This window comes from Halichondria panicea, chromosome 1 (genome assembly GCF_963675165.1).
Source record: "Halichondria panicea chromosome 1, odHalPani1.1, whole genome shotgun sequence".
NCBI classification, from domain to species: domain Eukaryota; kingdom Metazoa; phylum Porifera; class Demospongiae; order Suberitida; family Halichondriidae; genus Halichondria; species Halichondria panicea.
The window spans coordinates 1,017,501-1,041,445 of NC_087377.1; the positions used below are offsets into that span (position 1 = coordinate 1,017,501).

At 44.9% G+C, this 23,945-nt stretch overlaps 4 protein-coding genes across 7 annotated transcripts in view; 1 reads left to right on the forward strand and 3 right to left on the reverse strand.

The window, feature by feature from the left end:
- Nucleotides 1–374, reverse strand: part of LOC135352194 (protein phosphatase 1 regulatory subunit 12A-like) — a 12,307-nt gene extending 11,933 nt beyond the window's left edge. Inside the window, exons 1-2 of the mRNA XM_064551358.1 lie at nt 334–374; nt 1–110 (exon numbers count right to left, since the gene is read on the reverse strand). The exon at nt 1–110 is cut by the window's left edge and continues 204 nt beyond it. Coding sequence (XP_064407428.1) covers nt 1–110; nt 334–359 — 136 coding nt within the window. The 5' untranslated portion in view covers nt 360–374. The remainder of the gene's footprint in view (nt 111–333) is intronic.
- Nucleotides 1–23,945, reverse strand: part of LOC135352372 (uncharacterized) — a 45,421-nt gene that overhangs the window by 12,758 nt on the left and 8,718 nt on the right. Inside the window, exons 16-33 of one of the 4 annotated variants that reach the window (XM_064551567.1) lie at nt 19,692–19,812; nt 19,339–19,455; nt 18,881–19,119; nt 18,491–18,580; nt 18,332–18,425; nt 17,894–17,987; nt 17,546–17,651; nt 17,145–17,200; nt 15,979–16,114; nt 15,635–15,740; nt 15,198–15,344; nt 14,830–14,917; nt 13,012–13,064; nt 12,643–12,737; nt 7,508–7,625; nt 7,060–7,172; nt 6,284–6,488; nt 5,663–5,902 (exon numbers count right to left, since the gene is read on the reverse strand). In XM_064551567.1, coding sequence (XP_064407637.1) covers nt 5,796–5,902; nt 6,284–6,488; nt 7,060–7,172; nt 7,508–7,625; nt 12,643–12,737; nt 13,012–13,064; nt 14,830–14,917; nt 15,198–15,344; nt 15,635–15,740; nt 15,979–16,114; nt 17,145–17,200; nt 17,546–17,651; nt 17,894–17,987; nt 18,332–18,425; nt 18,491–18,580; nt 18,881–19,119; nt 19,339–19,455; nt 19,692–19,812 — 2,085 coding nt within the window. In that variant the 3' untranslated portion in view covers nt 5,663–5,795. Of the gene's footprint in view, nt 1–5,662; nt 5,903–6,283; nt 6,489–7,059; nt 7,173–7,507; nt 7,626–12,642; nt 12,738–13,009; nt 13,065–13,442; nt 14,034–14,829; nt 14,918–15,197; nt 15,345–15,634; nt 15,741–15,978; nt 16,115–17,144; nt 17,201–17,545; nt 17,655–17,893; nt 17,988–18,331; nt 18,426–18,490; nt 18,581–18,880; nt 19,120–19,338; nt 19,456–19,691; nt 19,813–23,945 lie in introns of those variants that run through there. The other 3 variants (XM_064551558.1, XR_010399772.1, XR_010399773.1) reach the window with 3 other exon arrangements.
- On the reverse strand, nt 472–5,597 carry LOC135331179 (AP2-associated protein kinase 1-like). Its single transcript, XM_064526251.1, has 10 exons — nt 5,434–5,597; nt 5,079–5,213; nt 3,951–4,175; nt 3,306–3,454; nt 2,838–2,924; nt 2,474–2,593; nt 2,154–2,286; nt 1,818–1,921; nt 1,203–1,541; nt 472–813 (listed from the first exon to the last, which is right to left on the reverse strand). The coding sequence occupies exons 2-10, from the start codon at nt 5,200–5,202 to the stop codon at nt 622–624; spliced, it is 1,473 nt and encodes a 490-aa protein (XP_064382321.1). The 5' UTR covers nt 5,203–5,213; nt 5,434–5,597; the 3' UTR covers nt 472–621.
- On the forward strand, nt 20,343–23,055 carry LOC135331339 (beta-1,3-glucan-binding protein-like). Its single transcript, XM_064526466.1, has 6 exons — nt 20,343–20,703; nt 20,999–21,180; nt 21,788–21,935; nt 22,192–22,341; nt 22,551–22,748; nt 22,830–23,055. The coding sequence occupies exons 1-6, from the start codon at nt 20,355–20,357 to the stop codon at nt 22,955–22,957; spliced, it is 1,155 nt and encodes a 384-aa protein (XP_064382536.1). The 5' UTR covers nt 20,343–20,354; the 3' UTR covers nt 22,958–23,055.

Below are 23,945 nucleotides of genomic sequence, written 5' to 3' on the forward strand. Positions count from 1 at the left end.
AGTAGAGCTGGTGGTTGGGGTCTGCCCCCTGTCCCAACAGGGACCTAACTTTGGTGACGTCATTATTGTCTACAGCCTGCCATAAGTCCCTGGCTAGCTTCTTTTGAGCACTGTACAAAATAGATGGTTGGGGGTCAGTCATACAGAGAATTACTTGATATGTGTATATAGTTTATACAAGTGACACCATGCACATATCCAGCTGTCACTTTGCTGTACAGTGTTCCACCTCTGATCATAGCCTGCTCTGACTCTACTGATGGATTGAGCCTCCCTCCATGCAATCACAAGGTGCTACCATGAGTAGTAATTATAGTCTACATGTTCACTCACTCTAAGTCAAGTTGTTCAGTAGCCATTAGTGAAGCTTTGTTCAAACTCTGTCAAATTCGCCTGTTTCTCAGTAAGCAAAGTGCCACACTCGCTCTTTCTGTATCAAGGGCCCTTCCGGCCACAAAAACGTGACTTAAATTAAAATTGCATAATTATGAAGTAAAAGCACTATAAAAATCCATTATAATATGCACACAGACACAGTTAATAGTCTAGTCATGTGATCCTACTACACACAAAACAACACTTATAATAATACTAAACGCACGGAAAAATAAATATTAAAATTCAGCTAAAAGGAACTGCTCCAAATTGATCTACAGCTGTCATTGTCTTCGTAACCTTTGAACCCTCTCCAAAGGGGGGTGCTCCAAACAAATCTCGTCTTGCATTGTCAGCAGTATTATGAGTGGGCGGGGTAGAGGAACGTCCATCAAATGAAGTGCTACCAAAGTCATCTGTAGGAAATGGACTGCCAGTCTGTGAGGGTGTGTGTGTGTGTGTGTGTGTGTGTGTGTGCTTGGAAGGGGGTAGTACCACAAGGCTAACTGGGTTGGAACCATAAAATTGACTCAAACGGAATGCACATTTGATTTTATGAAACACCGTATTACGAATATTTTGCACGTGCAAAATCAGCAAAAATGTTGACCTTTTGCGATCTAACTATTGCGTTCTGAAAAGGATCGTGTGTAAATAATTTTGGTTTTGCGGATTTCATTGTTGAGAATTAATCAACCCTCGCAAAATTTGCAAATGCTTGATGCTCGCAAAACATTCTAGTAATAATTATGGTAGCTAGTAGAAAGTCTGTTAAGGACACCACACACACACTCCACACACACCCACACACTCACACACACACTCACCACTGTGGTCAGGTTGGTCTCTGATCCTATTCTTTGTGGAGTGAACGGGACATGACCAAAAGCATCCAGTCCACTGTCTACGCTCTTATGGAATCCTGCATTCTGATTGGACGGCTTCAGGTTCGATACTCGTTGTTGCCGTGGCGACTTAGACCCGCTACCTCTTCCGCGAGGTCGATCTCGAGATGAAATGGTTGTCGTGGTAACCGCTGTGGCAATAGCCCTCGTAGCGTTGATGGGGGTGATAGTCACGGATGGTTTTGATTGGTTTGTTGGTTTCTTAGCAACAGGACGAGTTTTTTTCGGAGAAGGGAGGGGATTGGGTGGACCAGGGGAACGCTGTGTGGACATGTATAATTATATAATGGTGAAATAAAATTTAACACTCAAGGTCACCAATGTATAATCAATAAGCACCCTCTGTAATACAGCCGGCCCATAGCATGTGTTTGGACCTGTGTTAGCAGACCACCCTCTATAATACAGCCATGTTAATGGGCCCCAAAGTCTCCATAGCATGTGTTTGGACCTGTGTTAGCAGGCCACCCTCTATAATACAGCCACTGTTGGTCTGCCACCACTATACATTATACAGGGTATACTTAAGGTACTCACAAAGACATTAGTGACATGGTTGGTGGTTCCTGTGATCCTGGACACCACCTCACACACTTGCCAGATACTGGGACGCAGCTCAGGGTCAGAGGTCAACAAGTAAGCTACAAAGAGGGGGAGAATACACGTATCATTAGAGCAATATACTTAAGACTGGCAGAATAAGCGTTATTATAATAGTCTTTAGGGAAATTTATATGTATACCCAGTGGTGCTAGTTACATTTACTAGTGTGTGTGTGTGTGTGTGTGCGTGCGTGTGTGTGTGTGGGCATGTGTGTGTGCGTGCGTGTGTGTGTGTGGGCGTGTGTGTGTGGGCGTGTGTGTGTGGTCTCACCTATCAAGTTGTGCAGGTCTTGTGTGTAAGGAGAGCCTTCAGGAATGCTGTACTGAGCACTGACTATGGCTAGAGGGTTGTCACCAAATGGAGTATCCATGAAGCACAGCTTAAACAGTAGTACGCCCAGTGCCTGTGTGTGGGCGGGTGTGTGTTGTGTGAGGGTGTGATGATATGGGTATCATTAGACTCCTCTCATTGAGAGCTTTCAAATGACTACCATAACTAATAATAACTAGTTATGAGAATTAAATTTTATTAGCCTACAATAAACATGATAATTACGTTGTGTGTAAATAAATGATGTACAATGTACGTACCCAGATGTCAGATTTGGTGGTGATGGTTTTGCCAGAATATACGGAGACCATCTCTGGAGATCGATAAGGCATTGTGGTGAAGCGTGAGATCTCATCAGAACATTCCGTGGCCCCCATCTCCTGTAGGTACAGACATACGTAGCAGCTAACAGTACAGTGCATATAACAAATTGTTTGTTTTTTTGCAATTTACCACCCACTCCTCACACACCCACACACCATACCCTCCCACACCACACCACACCATCCACTCCTCACACACACACACCATACCCTCCCACACCACTCCACACCATTCACTCCTCACACACCCACATACCATACCCTCCCACACCACCCACTCCACCCACTCCACACACCATACCTCGGGGTGCATGCTCTTGAGGGAACAGCTTCCATAGTCACAGAGTATGTATGTGTCGTGCACAGAGTCATGGAGTATGTTCTCAATCTGTACACACACAAATCAACACATTGGGGGAGATGAATGGTGAGGACGTTGGCATACACCGTAGTCCTATAAACACATGTGTATGCAAGCACAATAATGTGTTTTATATAGGCCGCAAATCAATATTACTGTGCGATGCAATTATTATGATAGCCACTCGCATATTAATAGCAGTAGTATAAGATCACATATTTATTTGGCCGTGACATCACAGCTATATACACACTATGGGATAGTGCTATATTGAATGCTACACACACACATGTACAGTGGAGCTCATCTTATGAGCCACATCTCAAGAAAGGCCAACTATGATATCATATCACAGACAACATTTTGTTCCCCAAACATGTCCGTTATAAGAGGTTTAATTGTACTGACCTTGAGGTCACGATGTATGATGGGTTTTGTCCGATGGTGTAGCCTAGCAACAGCCTTGGAAACATTAGAGAAGATATGCAACACTTCACGTTGTCTCAGTTGAGTGCCCGCTGATAATCGTTGATTCAGCAAATCTATCACCGAAGTACCTATTTATACAGGAACAAATAATAATATTGAAAACTTCCATTTATCACTAATTAGCTACAATAAGTGTTAGTGATTCTCACTACTAGATGACAGAATGTCAACACTTTATTAGAGGGAGTGGGAATCACTACTAAGCTGATTGAAACATGTCAACAACGTGTACTTTCTGAAAGGATACAGAATGATAATACATACTGCTCTTCCCCTAATGTGCACATAATTTTTGAAGCTGCGGGTTTTTTTATTCCTGACAAATTGACTCTAACTAAGTGGTTGTCTAGAGGTGGTTAGTACCAACCACCACCACCGACCAGTGTGGGCACATCCCTGAAACTCAGGGGGTACCACTACATAACTCAGGGGGTACCACTACATAACTCAGGGGGTACCACTATATAACTCAGGGGGTACCACTACATAACTCAGGGGGCACCACTACAACTCAGGGGGTACCACTACATAACTCAGGGGGTACCAATATAACTCAGGGGGTACCTGTATATAACTCCATTAGTATGAGGACCTCGTGCACATCACTGGATATCTGCTTAGTAATGGATGAAATGTATGTCACAGAATACGAGCAATCAGACAGAGCCTTGGTGACAGCAATCTCTTGTTTGGTGAGGTAGAGGTCAGCATCATTGTTCACTGCCAGTCTCTTCAGAGCTAGCTTGCGTCCATTACTGGCTCTGACCACAAAGACGACAGCAAAGCCACCTAGTGTTGTGTGTGTGTGTGTGTGTGTGTGTGGTTGGTGTGTGGGTGGGTGTGTGTGTGTGTGTGTGTGTGTGTGTGAGGGGGTGTAGGTACTGTACAGTGGATTGCACTTGCAACAGAATATCCCAATATGAATAATGATTATCGTTAATTTATGTATGTGTGTGTGTGTGTGTGTGGGGGATGGTGGTGTGTTAGAGAATTAGCTGTATGAGGAAGCTCTAGGAATCAGTGGTGATATCAATTACCACAACACTACATAACAGCAGGACAACATTAACTGCTGTGCTGTGCATTTAGAGGGCTTACAACTAGTGTACATGTGTATGTAGTCTCATGAATCAGCCGCCATTCTTTTGGAACCACCGTCTGAGCACTCTTGTCATCGTTTTATGTGCCAAGACGGAATTCCGTCTTGACCAATCAAATTGCAGAAGTCCAGTCAGGTGATGAACTTGGAGGCAGCAAAGAACTGCACTTTGCTCAACGCATTTGGATAATCATTACGCATGCATTACGCATGGTAAATACTTCATACATAGAAGCTGCTACGAAGCATAAGCAAGGCAAGCAGGGGTCCTTGGGCACAGATTAGCACCACAGCAAAACACAAGTGGAGAGAGATGCCTTCGCTTGGCGATTTGTATAACAATTAGGAAATATGTGTGGGCGTAAGATCACGATTTAATTACATTCCATTGGTTTTGTGAGCAATCAACATTCCATTTTGAAATGACTTCATGACAAGAGTGCTCAGACGGTGGTTCCAAAAGAACGGCGGCTGATTCATGAGACTAATGTGTATGGTGTGTATGGGGGGGGGTGTGGCGTGTGTGTGTTGTGTGTATGTGTGTATGGGCGTGTGTGTATGTGTGGGGGTGGGTGTGTGTGTGAGGTGTGTACCTTCTGCTAGTATATCCTCGACCACAACCTGATGTTCGTTGATACGATACACACGTCCAATCATAGTAGAGCCGTTACCACCGTTACCACCATTACCACTGCTACCAGCCAACCACTTCAACATGTCAACAGAAACTGGAATCAAAAAACAGACACGAATGATATTATTTATATCCTGGCACACTTTCTAAAGACATGATAATCCCAAGCTATTCAGTGTGGCTGGCTATACACTTCAAGTTTATACACGCACCCTCTAAGATATTTATACTTCAGGTACTTGTAGCTAGCTATGCTATGCTACTCATTAATGTTCATATTTATGCCAGGCATAGCCTAGCGCCTCTAGACTTACCTCTGAGTGTTTTGAATAGACAGACAGGCCGTGCACTCAACGAGGCAGTAAATAAATATAAACTAGCTAGACAACATGTACACTAGCTCGACACCCACAGGAAAAATAAGCTTCTTTGTGTACAGTATTTATAAAAAGGTCAGGGGGGGTCTTGTGGTCATCACGTTAAAAAGTGTGGTGTATTTATGCGGCGTTTTATTGAGTATGATCGTCAGAAATGTTGCGTTCATTAGAACAAAATCGACCTTTTTTGGTAATTAAATTTGCAGCCAAAACATGATAATTATGATCGTACTATAATCCTGTCCCTCTAAAATCCAAAATTAATAATGTAACAATTAATTTGAGTTAAAAAATAATGTCTAAATGTCAGCTTCCCAAACGGTCTCCTCTTGTTTCTTAGCAACTGTTTCCCTGACGATAGCGAGTGCATCGTCCAAACACATCCCAGAATTGAGAGCAATTTCACCTGCACACAGAAAAAATACATTTAAAAGTGCATTGAGTCCTCAACATAATGGTCAACATTAATTATAGGCCATGCATGCACATCCCAATTAAATGCACACAGACAATTTGGAATTTGTTCAAAACAACCCAACAAAGGCGCAAAATCTTGTTCCTCAAATGTATCCATTAAAAGAGGTATATAGCTGGTTGTTTTCGAGGACCAAAAAATTAGTGCCTCGAAAATTGGTTTACATTCGGTTTTGAATGAACCTCTCTACTGTGTGGGTGTGGTCATTTGAACCACTATCCTCGAAATATTCAGTTTGGGCAATCCGAAAATTTAGTGCCTCGAAAATAACCTGCTCTACATTATATACCAGCATAAATGCAGTTCACTCACCGGAAACCAAACCTTCTAATTTCCTGGAGAGTCTGGTGATGTACTGATATTCTAGCACGGGGCTTTTCTTAACCGCCGGGTTTGGGGGGTCACGAAAACCTTTAAATCTGCTCTGGGGGGCAAGAATGAGTACGATGGGATGTAGAGAGGCGACCCCTGGCTTGATTAGCTCATCGTGACGTAGGCACAGGACACAGTGGTACCCCTGGAGGGGGGTATGTGAAAATAATGATTATGATTATTATTATGGCACCCTTTACCGTATTACTAGAATGTTTTGCGAGCATCACACATAATTATGTGAACTTTGCGATCGAGGGTTGATCAATTCGAAATATCGCAACTTCTAAATTAAATACACACGATCCTTGCCAGAATGCAATATAGTTATAGGCTCAAGTTTTCTGCTGAATGTGCTCATTCGCAAAGCTAGGTTTTTCACCTGCAAGATATTCTAGTAATACTTAGTTTCATGACTGTGCATACAGGATAATGGACATGTCCATGCATGCATGGGTACATCCAATAATTATTATAGCTAAGTTACCGGAATACAAGCAATTAATAGTTGTGTAGACGGTAATAGCTAAAGGAAGTATCAGATCTCATAAATAACAGAAAGCGGAAATAATCTCAAAGAATGTAAACTTCTATAGGAATATAAATTATCCAATGGATACTGACGAGTCTGTGCCGTCCAGTGACGTAGCTACACGACTGCCTATTATCACAATATACAGACACAGCCTCTAAAGATATTATTCTTATAATCTAACCTGATTGGCCGCTCCTCTTGCGTTGTCCACTGTTGACTTCATCACCTCACCGTCTGTTACCACTGTCTCCACTATCTGATCAGGTGATATGTACTCCAATTTTTCCGCCGGCTCTGTTTTTAAATAGAGAAATCTCTGTTAGCGATAAATCAACAAGGATTACAATGCACAAACAATTAAACTCAATTCATATCGTACATACCGAAATGAAGAGCATGTATTACATTTTCCACTTGTGACTATGAGGTGTAACCATAGATTGCTTGAGGACACAACATTTGATATGCTATTATAGCGCCAATAAAAGTGTGGGATCTACACATTATAATGCAGTTATACCACACACACACACACCCCACACACACACACACACACACACACACGCACACCCCACACACCCCACATACACACACACACGCACACCAACACACACGCACACCCCACACACCTCTGAGACAGAAGGCGAACTTGAGCCCGTGTATGACGCCTTGCTCCACCAGTCCTTGCCTAACCTCGTTCTCACATCCTCCCAACAGCACTACAGGACGGGGGCGAGTGATCGGCACCTGCAGTAATGGGTAGGGGGAGGGCCAATGATCGGGTCTAACACACAGTAATGAGTAGGGGGTGGGCCAATGATCGGGTCTAACACACAGTAATGGGTAGGGGGTGGGCCAATGATCGGGTCTAACACACAGTAGTGGGTAGGGGGTGGGCCAATGATCGGGTCTAACACACAGTAGTGGGTAGGGGGTGGGCCAATGATCGGGTCTAACACACAGTAATGGGTAGGGGGAGGGCCAATGATCGGGTCTAACACACAGTAATGGGTAGGGGGAGGGCCAATGATCGGGTCTAACACACAGTAATGGGTAGGGGGTGGGCCAATGATCGGGTCTAACACACAGTAATGGGTAGGGGGTGGGCCAATGATCGGGTCTAACACACAGTAATGGGCAGGGGGTGGGCCAATGATCGGGTCTAACACACAGTAATGGGCAGGGGGTGGGCCAATGATCGGGTCTAACACACAGTAATGGGCAGGGGGTGGGCCAATGATCGGGTCTAACACACAGTAGTGGGTAGGGGGTGGGCCAATGATCGGGTCTAACACACAGTAGTGGGTAGGGGGTGGGCCAATGATCGGGTCTAACACACAGTAATGGGCAGGGGGTGGGCCAATGATCGGGTCTAACACACAGTAGTGGGTAGGGGGAGGGCCAATGATCGGGTCTAACACACAGTAGTGGGCAGGGGGTGGGCCAATGATCGGGTCTAACACACAGTAGTGGGCAGGGGGTGGGCCAATGATCGGGTCTAACACACAGTAGTGGGTAGGGGGGTGGGCCAATGATCGGGTCTAACACACAGTAGTGGGTAGGGGGTGGGCCAATGATCGGGTCTAACACACAGTAGTGGGTAGGGGGGTGGGCCAATGATCGGGTCTAACACACAGTAGTGGGTAGGGGGTGGGCCAATGATCGGGTCTAACACACAGTAGTGGGTAGGGGGAGGGCCAATGATCGGGTCTAACACACAGTAATGGGCAGGGGGTGGGCCAATGATCGGGTCTAACACACAGTAATGGGCAGGGGGTGGGCCAATGATCGGGTCTAACACACAGTAATGGGCAGGGGGTGGGCCAATGATCGGGTCTAACACACAGTAATGGGTAGGGGGTGGGCCAATGATCGGGTCTAACACACAGTATTGGGCAGGGGGTGGGCCAATGATCGGGTCTAACACACAGTAATGGGCAGGGGGTGGGCCAATGATCGGGTCTAACACACAGTAGTGGGTAGGGGGGTGGGCCAATGATCGGGTCTAACACACAGTAGTGGGTAGGGGGTGGGCCAATGATCGGGTCTAACACACAGTAATGGGTAGGGGGGTGGGCCAATGATCGGGTCTAACACACAGTAATGGGTAGGGGGTGGGCCAATGATCGGATCTAACACACAGTAATGGGTAGGGGGTGGGCCAATGATCGGGTCTAACACACAGTAGTGGGTAGGGGGAGGGCCAATGATCGGGTCTAACACACAGTAGTGGGCAGGGGGTGGGCCAATGATCGGGTCTAACACACAGTAGTGGGCAGGGGGGTGGGCCAATGATCGGGTCTAACACACAGTAGTGGGTAGGGGGTGGGCCAATGATCGGGTCTAACACACAGTAATGGGTAGGGGGGTGGGCCAATGATCGGGTCTAACACACAGTAGTGGGTAGGGGGTGGGCCAATGATCGGGTCTAACACACAGTAGTGGGTAGGGGGAGGGCCAATGATCGGGTCTAACACACAGTAATGGGCAGGGGGTGGGCCAATGATCGGGTCTAACACACAGTAATGGGCAGGGGGTGGGCCAATGATCGGGTCTAACACACAGTAATGGGTAGGGGGTGGGCCAATGTAGGGGGTGGGCCAATGATCGGGTCTAACACACAGTAGTGGGTAGGGGGAGGGCCAATGATCGGGTCTAACACACAGTAATGGGTAGGGGGTGGGCCAATGATCGGGTCTAACACACAGTAATGGGCAGGGGGTGGGCCAATGATCGGGTCTAACACACAGTAATGGGCAGGGGGTGGGCCAATGATCGGGTCTAACACACAGTAATGGGTAGGGGGGTGGGCCAATGATCGGGTCTAACACACAGTAGTGGGTAGGGGGTGGGCCAATGATCGGGTCTAACACACAGTAATGGGTAGGGGGGTGGGCCAATGATCGGGTCTAACACACAGTAATGGGTAGGGGGTGGGCCAATGATCGGATCTAACACACAGTAATGGGTAGGGGGTGGGCCAATGATCGGGTCTAACACACAGTAGTGGGTAGGGGGAGGGCCAATGATCGGGTCTAACACACAGTAGTGGGCAGGGGGTGGGCCAATGATCGGGTCTAACACACAGTAGTGGGCAGGGGGGTGGGCCAATGATCGGGTCTAACACACAGTAGTGGGTAGGGGGTGGGCCAATGATCGGGTCTAACACACAGTAATGGGTAGGGGGGTGGGCCAATGATCGGGTCTAACACACAGTAGTGGGTAGGGGGTGGGCCAATGATCGGGTCTAACACACAGTAGTGGGTAGGGGGAGGGCCAATGATCGGGTCTAACACACAGTAATGGGCAGGGGGTGGGCCAATGATCGGGTCTAACACACAGTAATGGGCAGGGGGTGGGCCAATGATCGGGTCTAACACACAGTAATGGGTAGGGGGTGGGCCAATGTAGGGGGTGGGCCAATGATCGGGTCTAACACACAGTAGTGGGTAGGGGGAGGGCCAATGATCGGGTCTAACACACAGTAGTGGGTAGGGGGTGGGCCAATGATCGGGTCTAACACACAGTAGTGGGCAGGGGGTGGGCCAATGATCGGGTCTAACACACAGTAGTGGGTAGGGGGTGGGCCAATGATCGGGTCTAACACACAGTAGTGGGTAGGGGGTGGGCCAATGATCGGGTCTAACACACAGTAATGGGCAGGGGGTGGGCCAATGATCGGGTCTAACACACAGTAGTGGGTAGGGGGTGGGCCAATGATCGGGTCTAACACACAGTAATGGGCAGGGGGTGGGCCAATGATCGGGTCTAACACACAGTAATGGGCAGGGGGTGGGCCAATGATCGGGTCTAACACACAGTAGTGGGTAGGGGGTGGGCCAATGATCGGGTCTAACACACAGTAATGGGTAGGGGGTGGGCCAATGATCGGGTCTAACACACAGTAATGGGCAGGGGGTGGGCCAATGATCGGGTCTAACACACAGTAATGGGTAGGGGGTGGGCCAATGATCGGGTCTAACACACAGTAGTGGGTAGGGGGAGGGCCAATGATCGGGTCTAACACACAGTAATGGGCAGGGGGTGGGCCAATGATCGGGTCTAACACACAGTAATGGGTAGGGGGTGGGTCGGGTCTAACACACAGTAATGGGTAGGGGGTGGGCCAATGATCGGGTCTAACACACAGTAATGGGTAGGGGGTGGGTCGGGTCTAACACACAGTAATGGGTAGGGGGTGGGCCAATGATCGGGTCTAACACACAGTAATGGGTAGGGGGTGGGCCAATGATCGGGTCTAACACACAGTAGTGGGTAGGGGGTGGGCCAATGATCGGGTCTAACACACAGTAGTGGGTAGGGGGTGGGCCAATGATCGGGTCTAACACACAGTAATGGGTAGGGGGAGGGCCAATGATCGGGTCTAACACACAGTAATGGGTAGGGGGTGGGCCAATGATCGGGTCTAACACACAGTAATGGGTAGGGGGTGGGCCAATGATCGGGTCTAACACACAGTAATGGGTAGGGGGTGGGCCAATGATCGGGTCTAACACACAGTAATGGGTAGGGGGTGGGTCGGGTCTAACACACAGTAATGGGTAGGGGGTGGGCCAATGATCGGGTCTAACACACAGTAATGGGTAGGGGGTGGGTCGGGTCTAACACACAGTAATGGGTAGGGGGTGGGCCAATGATCGGGTCTAACACACAGTAATGGGTAGGGGGTGGGCCAATGATCGGCTCTAACACACAGTAATGGGTAGGGGGTGGGCCAATGATCGGCTCTAACACACAGTAATGGGTAGGGGGTGGGCCAATGATCGGGTCTAACACACAGTAATGGGTAGGGGGTGGGCCAATGATCGGGTCTAACACACAGTAATGGGTAGGGGGTGGGCCAATGATCGGGTCTAACACACAGTAATGGGTAGGGGGTGGGCCAATGATCGGGTCTAACACACAGTAATGGGTAGGGGGTGGGTCGGGTCTAACACACAGTAATGGGTAGAGGGTGGGCCAATGATCGGGTCTAACACACAGTAATGGGTAGAGGGTGGGCCAATGATCGGGTCTAACACACAGTAATGGGTAGGGGGTGGGCCAATGATCGGCTCTAACACACAGTAATGGGTAGGGGGTGGGCCAATGATCGGGTCTAACACACAGTAATGGGTAGGGGGTGGGCCAATGATCGGGTCTAACACACAGTAGTGGGTAGGGGGAGGGCCAATGATCGGGTCTAACACACAGTAATGGGTAGGGGGGTGGGCCAATGATCGGGTCTAACACACAGTAATGGGTAGGGGGAGGGCCAATGATCGGGTCTAACACACAGTAGTGGGTAGGGGGAGGGCCAATGATCGGGTCTAACACACAGTAGTGGGTAGGGGGTGGGCCAATGATCGGGTCTAACACACAGTAGTGGGTAGGGGGTGGGCCAATGATCGGGTCTAACACACAGTAATTACAACAATACGTATACGGCACTTAAAACGAGTAAACAATTTGTACGTACATAATTATAATTATGCATGCATTGTAGTATTGTGCAGGGATGTGCCCACACTGGTCGGTGGTGGTGGTCGGTACTAACCACCTCTAGACAAAAACAACCACCTCATAATAGGTCTAGTTTACTACGGTAAATTTGTGTTTTGTAAATATAATATACATGGCCACTAAATTGAATATTCCGCGCACATCAGTGCATGGTACGTATACGTAGGAAATTGAATTATAAGCAACACGTATAAAATGTAACACAGATACAACGATTATATGCATTCATGCAGTCTATCACCTGACGTATAGCTTCATAGAACTCGTACACTCTCCGTGTGGAGACAGGCTTGTAGGACATGGCGTGGGGGGAGCGACGTTGGTCCAGTCGAGGACCTGCGAGTAATGAGGGGGGCGGGGCAGTCACACAATAATAATTATAACAATAATAGAACAGGGGCCGGGAGAGTAAAGAAATACAAAAAATATGTAAGATGTCTCTGAACGGCCTTTTGAATTAGTCCATAACTTTATGAAAGCTTAAATCATTCCAAAATAGGGATTAATTTGAGAGCATAGCTTCTAAGTAAGGGACCTTCTCATGCAGTAACCCCAATCAGATTTCACCATTTGTGACATGCATTTTCTATACAATTATAACTGCACTCACTGTTGAGAGCTCTGATTGGCAGACTCGTGGTACTCTCCACCGTGTCATGAGGACTGCAGGGTCAACACAAGTTAATCTATATACGCCTTATAATTAGTGATTTCTCTGAAAATAGGTACGTATTTTGGTAGCTATATCTTTAATTCGATCACTTGATCTGTTTCGATAACTTGATCTGGGATTGTCCAGTTACAAAACAGCTCTTTGAAAGGCCTAACAAATAATTATTATGTATTTATGCCTCTAGGCCTAGCCTCACTAGGGATACGACTGTGTGTGTGTGTGTGTCTGTTCCAGCTGTAACTGCTCAACAGTTTCAATGCAACGAAAACTAACAGCTTCTATAGGCTTCTAGCCACGTTCTCTTGGATTTTGATTCGTGGACTAGCAAACTAAAGCTTCTTTCTGGAGTTATGGCTAGTTTGACTCACATTGAAGGCTGTTGCAGTCTCTTTAGAATCTTTCATAGCATCATCTGTCCGCACAAACTTTCTATTCAACATATGAGTTAGCCTTGCACTAAAGCGCTAGCTTTTTGTTAGCTACAAGACTCAGAAAATACCTGTTATCACAGCTAGCTAGCTAGCTAGCAGTCATTTGTGAATTTGGACACACCCTTTAATTATTCCTGTGGACATAATGCGCATGCGCGCTCATTCCCCATGTGTGATATCCAAGGATCCAGATCCTCCTGGCAGAATCATATTTTTTCTTGAGGGCCTGGTAAGCCACAAAACACTACTATATAACAATATAGATAACAATATGCATGTACACAAGTCTTTTATTCTTAGATATTATAATTATACACTGAACTACAGATCCTGGAAGAATCAATTTTTTTCTTTCTTGAGGTCCTGGTATTAAAGCCACATAATACAATAATAGATGCATGTAGATAAGTCTTTTATTCTCAGTGACTTTATATAGATAAGCTAACTCTATGAAATAATTAAATTAATATGCACTTCCGCTTTGAAAACAAAATCTTCTTCTTTGTTGCTTCCTAGATCCTTGAGGTCCTGGTATAAGCAGCCACAAAACACAACAATGATACCATAATTATACAATTGAATAGATGCAAGTCAGTTTTAGACAGATTATTATGCCTCGGTGCGCATGCGCAAGCGAGGTATACGGTAGTGTGTTTGTGTGTCTGTGTGTCTGTGTGTGTGTCTGTCTGTCTGTGTGTGTAGACTGCTACAGCTGCTCAAGGATGAATCAAGTGCAAGTAAGAGTTTCTATAAGCTTCTAGTCATGTTTTCTTGGATTTCAATTCGTGGATTTGCAAAATAATGCTTCGTTCTCGAGTTATGCCTACTTTTGCTTACTTGGAATGCCATTGCAGCCTTTTCAGAAGAGCAAGTAGCCAAACTTGTTTACCGAGTGTTACTACTCTACTTAGTAGTTAGCTCTGCACTAGAACGCTAGCTATTGGTAGCTGCAAGAGTGAGAAGAGAGCTGCAAGGCTCTGCTGATGGCAGCCATTAATTTTAGACTTGAACTTTTGGCATCAATCGTTTATAACAATAATCATGGTCGATCATTACCCACTCTTTGAGTTTGCATGCAGCAAAATAATTATTGCAGTTATTAGTAGCTTTATGTTATGTAGCTTTGGCATCTCCACCGAGGCATCAGCACCTGCGGTGCTTTCATTTTATACACTTTTTCCTCTTCTATACTTCCTCTTCTATACTTTTGAGCGAAAGCAAATCATGGCGAGAGGCATTAGCACAGCGCCAGCTTGAACACTAGTTAAATTAGCGATTTCTTTCAGGCCTATACCTAATTCATTGGGTTGCCATAGTAACTCACTCGAGAGTGATGGGAATGTAATCATAGACATCAGAGTCCTCCCCAGATGACCTTTTGACCTTTTCAACACGCCAGTACCCAGAGTAACCTAATAAAATAAATTGCAAGTAAATACAATAACAGCTAGATACACAAACATATACCAATAATCCACATGTCCTATAATACAGCACATGATCAATGTACCCATGGTGGCTGTTTCTAACAGATAACAAATTTAATTGCATCTTTTATGTAAAGTAGCCATAGGCCTAAGAGGTGGTTACAATTATGTTAGAGGTTTAACTACCACCGACCAGTGTGGGCACATGACATCACATGACCAATATATACAGCAACACATAAGTACACATCACATGATATCATACCTTGGGGTTTCGAGTCAATCACATGAAACACGTCTCCTTTGATGTACTCCAGTCCAAAGTCCGTCCGTGTCTTGTGATAGTGAGAATATCGCGCTCGCACGAAGAAGTGGTCTCGTTGGTAGTTAGAGAGAAACACGAGATCATACGCTGAGTGGGGGGGGTAGTAATGTAATATTAAATATAGTATGCATAATTAAACGGAGGGGAGGGATGTAATGGAACATAATCAACAGCCAAGTTGCAGTATGACATCATGATTATTTTTTTGAAAGTCTATAGAAATTAAGAGACGGTACAAATGATATTTTGCTTAATTAAATCCGATTTTTTGGCCTAGCTTGGACATATTGGGCTATAATAATCAGGCCTTGCACGATTAATTACAATATTGAACTCTTACACGGTTAATTAGAGAGAGTAATATAATAATGTCACACCTGGTTTGTTCTCGGCCACGAGGAGAAAGTAGTAGCTCTCAGTGAGGCCACTCAGCATCTCTAGAGCCTCCGCATACGTCAGGTTCTTGGCTGGGTAGTCCCCAATCTGCCGGCAAAATATAGTGCAGAAAGGATTAAAATATCGCTAATTCAAACATACCATTTGATAGGTCTTTCAAAGAGCTACAAAATGCATTTTTTAGTTTTGTAATTGGACAATCCCAACTCAAGTTATCGACTACCAAAGATAGCTAGCATTAAAGAAATCACTTACGGCCTTTAATTGGAGCTAAAACATAAGCAGCTACGTACATATACACAAAGTAATATTGAAATGTATGTACCTGTAGGATTTGATCTCCCGTGTTTAGTCCCCTAATGTCCGAATGCGACTCAATAAACAATCCGTTGCCACGGCCACCGGTAATATCGAAATCATCGCCCCACTGTCCATGACGGATAATCACTTGACGAATGTGACTATGAAAAATAGAGAGATGGAAGGGGTTAAACAGAGGGGTTAACGGAGAGAAGATAAATTGTAGTACGCTATAATTATTATTAGTAGAAAACAGCTGCTGACACTACAAATAATTTTAAGACCTCACGAAATAATTATTTTTGAGAATGCATTGACTATCTACCTCTGCGCACTTAAGGCCCGGGTCAAAGTTTGAATACCAAAATTTAACACAATGTTTATACTGCTGTATTTTTTGCAACATACTATTTATGCTACATCAAGATGATTCAACATAAAGTTCAATGTTTTCTTTTTCCAAAAAACTAATTAGCTTAATTCAATTATGCTAATTAGCCCCATAAATGGTGATGACGTCATGCCACTTTTAGTAAGAAAACTGCAAAAAGCGACTATGAAGATGCTAAGATCAAGCTTCAAAAACAAGGCTAGATGAACAACTCATTGCTAGGTACTAGTATCATAAATGGGGAGAGTTGTATTCTTGAGATACACAACATAGCCTACCTCTAGAGTGGCTGCCAGAGCTAAAGAAGCCAGTATAGCTAAGACAATTTTGCACATATTGACTTCCCATTTGGGAAACATAATCATGACAACATACTCTATCTTTTGAGGGCCTAAACAGCTACTCTTACCTTGCTTAACCCAGCCGCTTTTGTTGCTAAAGATATTGTATAATAGTTCCAGCAGCTAGCTAGGCAAACACATTGACTCATGACGTCACATGCACTGATAAGGATTATGAATCTCATTAACACTACATAATCTACACAATCTTGGGTAATGAATAAAATTAATGCTATCAGTACAAGGCCCAGGCCTTAAGTGCATGGAGACCGTATAGCAGGTAAAATTATTTCGAGGGTATCGTGGTTTTCCCTGATTAAGCATGTACCGCGAACATTTATACCCACGAATTTAATATCGCATGCATGCATGTGTTGCAGAAAGGCTGCTATTCCGTGAAAACTTTTCTAACGGTCATTCCGCAAAAGTTTATACTTGCTATACGGTTTAATTGATCACCTTCTGAGCTCTGGACTGATGTCATCCAAGTTGGGTGAGTGGGTGAGGAACTTGACCTGTGCATGGTTGAGTGGGTGGAGGGGGTGGTGGAGTGGGTGGAGGGGATGGTGGAGTGGGTGGTACATGGAAATTCATAGAGTACACTTGCTAAAAACACAGACATTGCAGTGTTTATAAATTATATGCTACATGCACTGTAGCTCTATTATGCAAGACAATTAAGAATAAAACGCACTGCTTGTAATTAACCCAGTGGCGTAGGAAGGGGGCCCCCCATATTTCTAAGTGAGATGACTTATCAAGCTGCACTATGTAGATAGCCGTACTTTTTCCATTCAAAAAACTAGAGCCCCACCCACCGTCTTCCTACGCCACTGTAACCTCTTCATTATTATGCCCACCTTGTCCATATCATCCAGTGATCGGGACAACTTCATCTTGTCACGTCTATACTTGCGTACTCCACGTTTACGAATGAGCTTGTCTTGAGTGAGGGAGCCATAGTCACTGCTGTGGAGGGTGTGTGTGTGTGTGTGGTGTGGGTGTGTGGTGGGAGGTGTGTGGTGTGTGGTGGGAGGTGTGTGGTGTGTGGTGGGGTGTGTGGTGGGAGGTGTGTGGTGTGTGTGGGCATATACAGCCACTCAGAATTAAGATTGCCAGATGCAACATTAGCAACAAGTCATTACAATGAAGTAAAAATAATTTTAGCAACATTAACGTAGCTTAAATCTCCACTGTGTAAAACTCACTCGATTGGTATTGTGGGGTCCTCCCCCCCAAACTCCAGTCCCTTCACCGTCTCATGATTGTGACCTCCACACCACTGATTGTAGACCACAGAGCCTGCCAGGGGATGGTGTGTGTGTGTGTGTGTGTGTGCGTGGGTGTGGGTGTGAAGCGTACTTGTGTGCATATTGTTATAATATAATTATTATAATTATGCATCTTTTTGTTGAAAATGGATTTTTCCAAAAGACAGCTCATGCAGAAAACACTTAAATTATATACTAGCCACTACACGACAGTAAGCTAGGGTAAATCTTTGATGATGGATAACTTAGTTGGGATTGTCCAGTTACAACACATTTTGTAGCTCTTTGAAAGGCCTATCAAAAATGCGATTGCTACAAAATAGTAGGACAACAGAGGCTGGGATGTAACTACTATTTTATAATCATACCACTTACTTCGTGGTGAGTCAATGATTCCCGGCTCTGAGGGTTCAGAGTTGTTAGTGAGACGTAAGGCCCTGTTGCCATGGTTATCGTCATCGCTATCACTCTGTGAGAAGTTTAAAATGAATGATAAAAATTAATTGATAAAAAATAAAATTCTGTATGAATTACCTGATCAGTTAGACTATCACTGTCTCTTGTATCATCTCCGCTGGTGGTGTCATGTGATCTTGTGGAGGTGCTACTAGACTTGGCACTCGTCTGTGTATGTGTGGGCGGGTGTGTGTGTGTGTGTGTATATATAATTATGTGGAAGGCGATTTATTTAGTACGTACAATCAAATTTATAACTTATAGCAGTTAAGATGTTAAGAATGAACAAAATATCACATAATATTATTATACCAGCTATAGGCACAGAATGTGTTCTACATGCATCTAATAATTATGTGACATACAGCGTCAATTGAGCAGTACACACCTATACCTACACCCACACACGCACACACACTCACACCCACCCACACTCACACACTCACACACACACCCACCCACACTTACGTGGGTGGAGAACAGCTTGTTGGGTTTGGGATATGAACTATAATTCTCAGACTGCCCCGATACCTTCCGCAGTGCCATGCCCCTCAACTTGACGTCCAATGGACTGCGTAACCGCACCCCCTCGTTAGCGGAGGCCGCTACTGGTGGTCGACGTATAGTCAAGTTGACCACGTGTTGTGAGACGGAACTGAGTATCTGTTTGGCAAAGTCCAGAGGATCCTTGCACGACTCGGAGGTCACTGCAGGAGTGGAGAATGCATGGAGATACTTATAGAACGTAATTAATTTTGTGCTAGCTCAGATATTGTCCTGTCACACCAACTTTGGACCCTACGGAACATTTATTTTACTGTAAAATAAAAATCCACTTTGTAAAAATTAATGTGGACCCCATGTCTGTTTTGATTCGTAAGCAATGACTATTGATGATTGAGCTCATTAAGTTTCTGCACTCTAACCTTTGACCCTGTTGACCTCTCGTATCTCGTCCCCGACCCTGATGCCCTCTTGATGTGCTTTGCTCCCCTCCCCCACACTCCGTATCACCACAGCCAGACCCAGCTCCATACCAGACCCTGTGGAATGGAATGAGGACATGCTAACTGTAACCAAATTATACTATAGACCCAGTTCCATACCATGGAGAGCTTGTGGAATGGAATGGAAAACATACACTACTGTATAGCAGACAGTTTTCGACGGCCAATACTTGAGTATGCATATTCGATATACAAGTATGCTGAAAAAATGCTATTTTCTACGTAAAATTCACAATACAACTTGTAAAGCTGGAATGTGGAATGTGTTGTACCTTCAGTGGTAATGAATACAGTGGTGTCCTCGGTGGGACGGGGCGTGGTGACCACACCCACTGAATCTAGTGTACTGTTGATACTAGCACCAACAGGCAACATAGACTGAATCTCCTTCACCTGTACGAGTGTGTGTGTGTGTGTACGTGGAAGGTTAGTGTGTGTGTGTGGGCAGTGTGGGTTGGGGCAGTGTGTGTGTGTGTGTGTGGGGGGAAGTTAGTGTGGTTTGTGGTTTGTGCGTGATCGAACCATCAAAGATAGCCAATGACATTTATAGCAGAGAAATAAACTAAGCTTATGCATGCTTCTTTCATGAAAGAAAATTTAAAGACACAACATTAATTGATAGGCCATTCACAGAGCTACAGAGCAGTGCAGCATGCTTACACGTGTGGGGGCAGTGTGTGTTTGTGTGTGTGTGTGTGTGTGGGTGTGGGTGTGTGTGGGGGGTGTGTGTGTGTGCAGCATGCTTGCAGCATGCTTACACAGTCCACACACATTATGCACATGCACATATTAGACAACCACCATTCTCTAACAGTGTAGTAATCACATTCCTCCTCATATCACATGTTCCCCAAACAATACACGTACTAACTATCCAAACTAGACAACAATACACTAAAACACGTGCACACACACACACCTGCCTATTGTTACGTATGACATTAATATTAACTGTTACAAAAACACAAAACTTGACTAAAGCCATTAAAACTACTCAGCGTCCGCAATCTAGAAGAAGAAGCAGTAGCATAATTATTACAATGATGGAGGTCTATCAGTTGCTGCTGCTATCAACTCTGCTCTTCTGTGCAGTCTCTGCCAGAGATCTAAAGTTGATATTGGAAGACGACTTTAACACGTTCAATGTGTCGCTATGGAGACACCAGATCACGGCAGGGGGTGGTGGGAACTGGGAGTTTGAGTTGTACGATAACAACCGCACTACGAGCTTTGTGAGGGACGGGGCACTCAACATCAAGCCTGCCCTCATGGTCGATGATATCGGTAAGTCTAGCTGCACTTACCTATAGTCTTAGCTCTATGCAGTTTTGCTATGAAAATAACGAAGAGAGTGGGAAAATAATTATAATGGTAGCTAGACTTTTTGAGCATAATTATATGTATTTCCTAGAAGGCAATTAATAATTTGATAGGCTTTTCAAAGATCTACAAAATGCATTCTTAAATTTGTAAAATTTTATAGACAATCCCAACTCAACTCAAGTTATCGATCATCAAAGATAGCTTCCGAAAAGTAATAGCTAAAAAAACTCTCCCACCCACACTCACACACACACAGGGGAGGCTAATCTGAAGGGTGGTTATAACCTCGATATATGGGGCGGCACTCCCGCTGACCTTTGCACTGCACCGTCCTTCTATGGCTGCTTCAGGACGGCCGGTGCCGGGGGCAACTGGATTAACCCTGTCAAATCTGCCTCTGTTCGTACGGCTGAGAGCTTTTCATTTAAATACGGAAAGGTAAAAGCAGGTAGCTACCATAGTTGAATGTAATACAGTAGACTCTCGTTAATCCGGTCACCCTTGGGACTATGCAGCTTGGCCGGAATAGCGAGGTGGCTGCAGCTCAGGAAATAGCCGCGGCTTAAAAACGACCTTACCTCGAATCTAATGACTACTTTTGCGGTTCTTGTCTCGAGGATAATGTAGGATAATGAATCATTCTGTTCTCTATTTAAGTGTAATCCAATTTTATTTGCTAAACCACACCCAAAACGTCATATCCGGCCGTAAATACACATATAAAATTACATTGAAAACCTTGTTTGGGACAGCCAGCACTGGCCGGTAAACAGAATAGCGAGTGGCCATACTTCAGGGTGAGTTTTGTGCAGTAAACACATAGCTAGCATTCCGTGCCAAGCCAAATGGCCGGTATATCGAGGTGGCCGTACTTCAGAGAGCCGGAATAGCGAGAGTCTACTGTAATACAAAATTTGAATATTTCGCCCATAAATAATAATATTATTATTCAAAAGATTATTGTGCAATTAGCTTTTTTCTGTAACTCATCAACTACGGTATAGACAGTACATGTTAGCCCCACCCCCTGTCACCCCCCACATAGGTTGAGGTACGAGCTAAGCTCCCCCGCGGTGATTGGCTGTGGCCTGCTATTTGGATGCTACCAAAATGGAATGCGTACGGAAAATGGCCTTCCAGCGGAGAAATCGACATCATGGAGTCCAGGGGAAATTCCCCCAAATACCCCCCAGGTACACACGTACAGACTAAATTATTTTAGTAAAAGCCGCATTTCAGAATGACTCGACCAACAGTAATATAGCGGGTCATTTTCTTTGGTGCAGATTCTGATTTGGTGTAAACATCCATAGATATTCGTACAGCTCAGAATAGTGACGTAAAACCTAGCTATTGCACATTGTAATTATTTATACTGTATTTAATTTCTATTCTTAAATTTTCACACCTAATTATGACAAAAACGTGCTAACACGTATTGCCTAATAGGAGGTTACGATACTTTTGGTTCGACCCTTCACTTTGGACCTGGTTGGACTGATGATCCTTACCAACTCACACATGCTACCTACAAGGCTCCAATGGACCCCACAGCAGACTATCATGTGTATGGTATGGTCTGGAATGAGACGTATATTGGTAGGTACACACACAAGGCACACACCACCCACACAAAAACGCACGCACAAACACCCACACACCTCTCCTACTTGATAATTCTATAGCCACCAAAACTCTAACATTTACATAGTTCAGTGACAACCACACACACGTATACATACACCCACTCCACTCCACACACACACACACGTATATATACACCCACTCCACTCCACACACATACACAGGCACCTATTTCGACAAGGAGGAGAACGTGGTTCTGTCAGTCCCAATTACTGAGCCCTTCTTCACTAAGGGTGGTTGGGGACCTCACTGGAACAACCCGTGGCAGGATGGACCTAAAAATGCTCCATTTGACCAGGAGTTTTACCTGATCATCAACCTAGCCGTGGGCGGTACTAATGGATACTTCCCAGAGGGTAACGGTAAGCACTGGTCTAATGCACACACACACACACGCCACGTACACTACACACCATGCACACACGCCCACACCACACACACAGGCAAGCCTTGGTCTAACACTGACCCTCATGCTGTGAATTCATTCTGGAGTGCCAAGGATCAATGGTACCCAACCTGGACACAGCCTATGATGGTGGACTCTGTCAAAGTTTGGAGCTACACAGACTGAAAAGAAATTGAACTTTGTTTGTTAATAAATAGTCAGGAGTACTCTGATATATCAGTAAATGTATAAGTATTATTTAGAACACACCTAGCCAAGATTAAGTGTTTTAATCTGCGTGCCGAGGATGGCCTCGAGGTTAACGTGGTGCTCGAGGCGCAGCCGAGAGCATTACGTAACCGAGAGGCCATCCGAGAGCACCAGATTAAAACACGTGACTTGGCTAGGTGTGTTCTAAAGGATTTAGTGCTGTCACGTGAGCTCTAGCCTCGTGGCAGCTAGATCTAGCTACATTTTAAATCAGTTGCTGGTGGCTAGCTAGCTAGCTAGACGTAATAGCAAGTTTTAGTAGGTTTGTAGATCTAGTAACTGATGCAAAGGAGAAAGAGATACTATCTAAAGCTATCTGGACTGACTGGGCATGTTCTCGACTTATTTCTCCTGCTGACCAACAGTCCCTATCCCACTATACTACTGGATATGCCTCCAGCTGATCTGGCTTACTGGATGGGAAACTTTGTGCGCAAACTATAATTATGGCAATGAGTATCTGGTTTGCTCTTTTGGAACGCTATGATATTTGAAGCACCTTTGATGAAACAATTATATGGATCTGGCTTAGGTACAGGTACGTACATCTTCGAAGCAAGCTGAGCCTATTTCTCCAGACGAAAAAGTGATGCTATGGTCAAGTCAGCAATTCGGTACACATGAAACAAGTCGAAACAATAACATTCAACTTTCTAATACTTTTCAGCTTTGCTTGTGTATACGTATTCAATCTGCTTGTATTATTATTATAATTATGATGACATTCAGATTCAATCTGCTTGTATTATGGTTGTTTGATAAAAAGTGTGCATTAACAAACCAACTTAAAGCACACTTAAGTGTGGATTAAGTTATTTAATCCATGGTCACCTGACTGCTTTCAGATAAGCTGATTGGCTGGAGATCATGTGATTAGCACTAAGTGATCATAAAAGCACTATTA

Coding starts and splice junctions, on each gene's coding strand:
- LOC135331179 (XM_064526251.1), bottom strand. CDS start 5,202: ATGTTGAAGTGGTTGGCTGGTAGCAGTGGTAATGGTGGTAACGGTGGT. Junction 3,455..3,950: donor ACTAATGGAGTTATATACAG/GTACCCCCTGAG, acceptor CTGTATAAATAG/GTACTTCGGTGATAGATTTG. Junction 2,925..3,305: donor TCATACATCGTGACCTCAAG/GTCAGTACAATT, acceptor GTGTGTGTACAG/ATTGAGAACATACTCCATGA.
- LOC135331339 (XM_064526466.1), top strand. CDS start 20,355: ATGACATTAATATTAACTGTTACAAAAACACAAAACTTGACTAAAGCC. Junction 21,181..21,787: donor TTTCATTTAAATACGGAAAG/GTAAAAGCAGGT, acceptor CCCCCCACATAG/GTTGAGGTACGAGCTAAGCT. Junction 22,749..22,829: donor ATACTTCCCAGAGGGTAACG/GTAAGCACTGGT, acceptor CCACACACACAG/GCAAGCCTTGGTCTAACACT.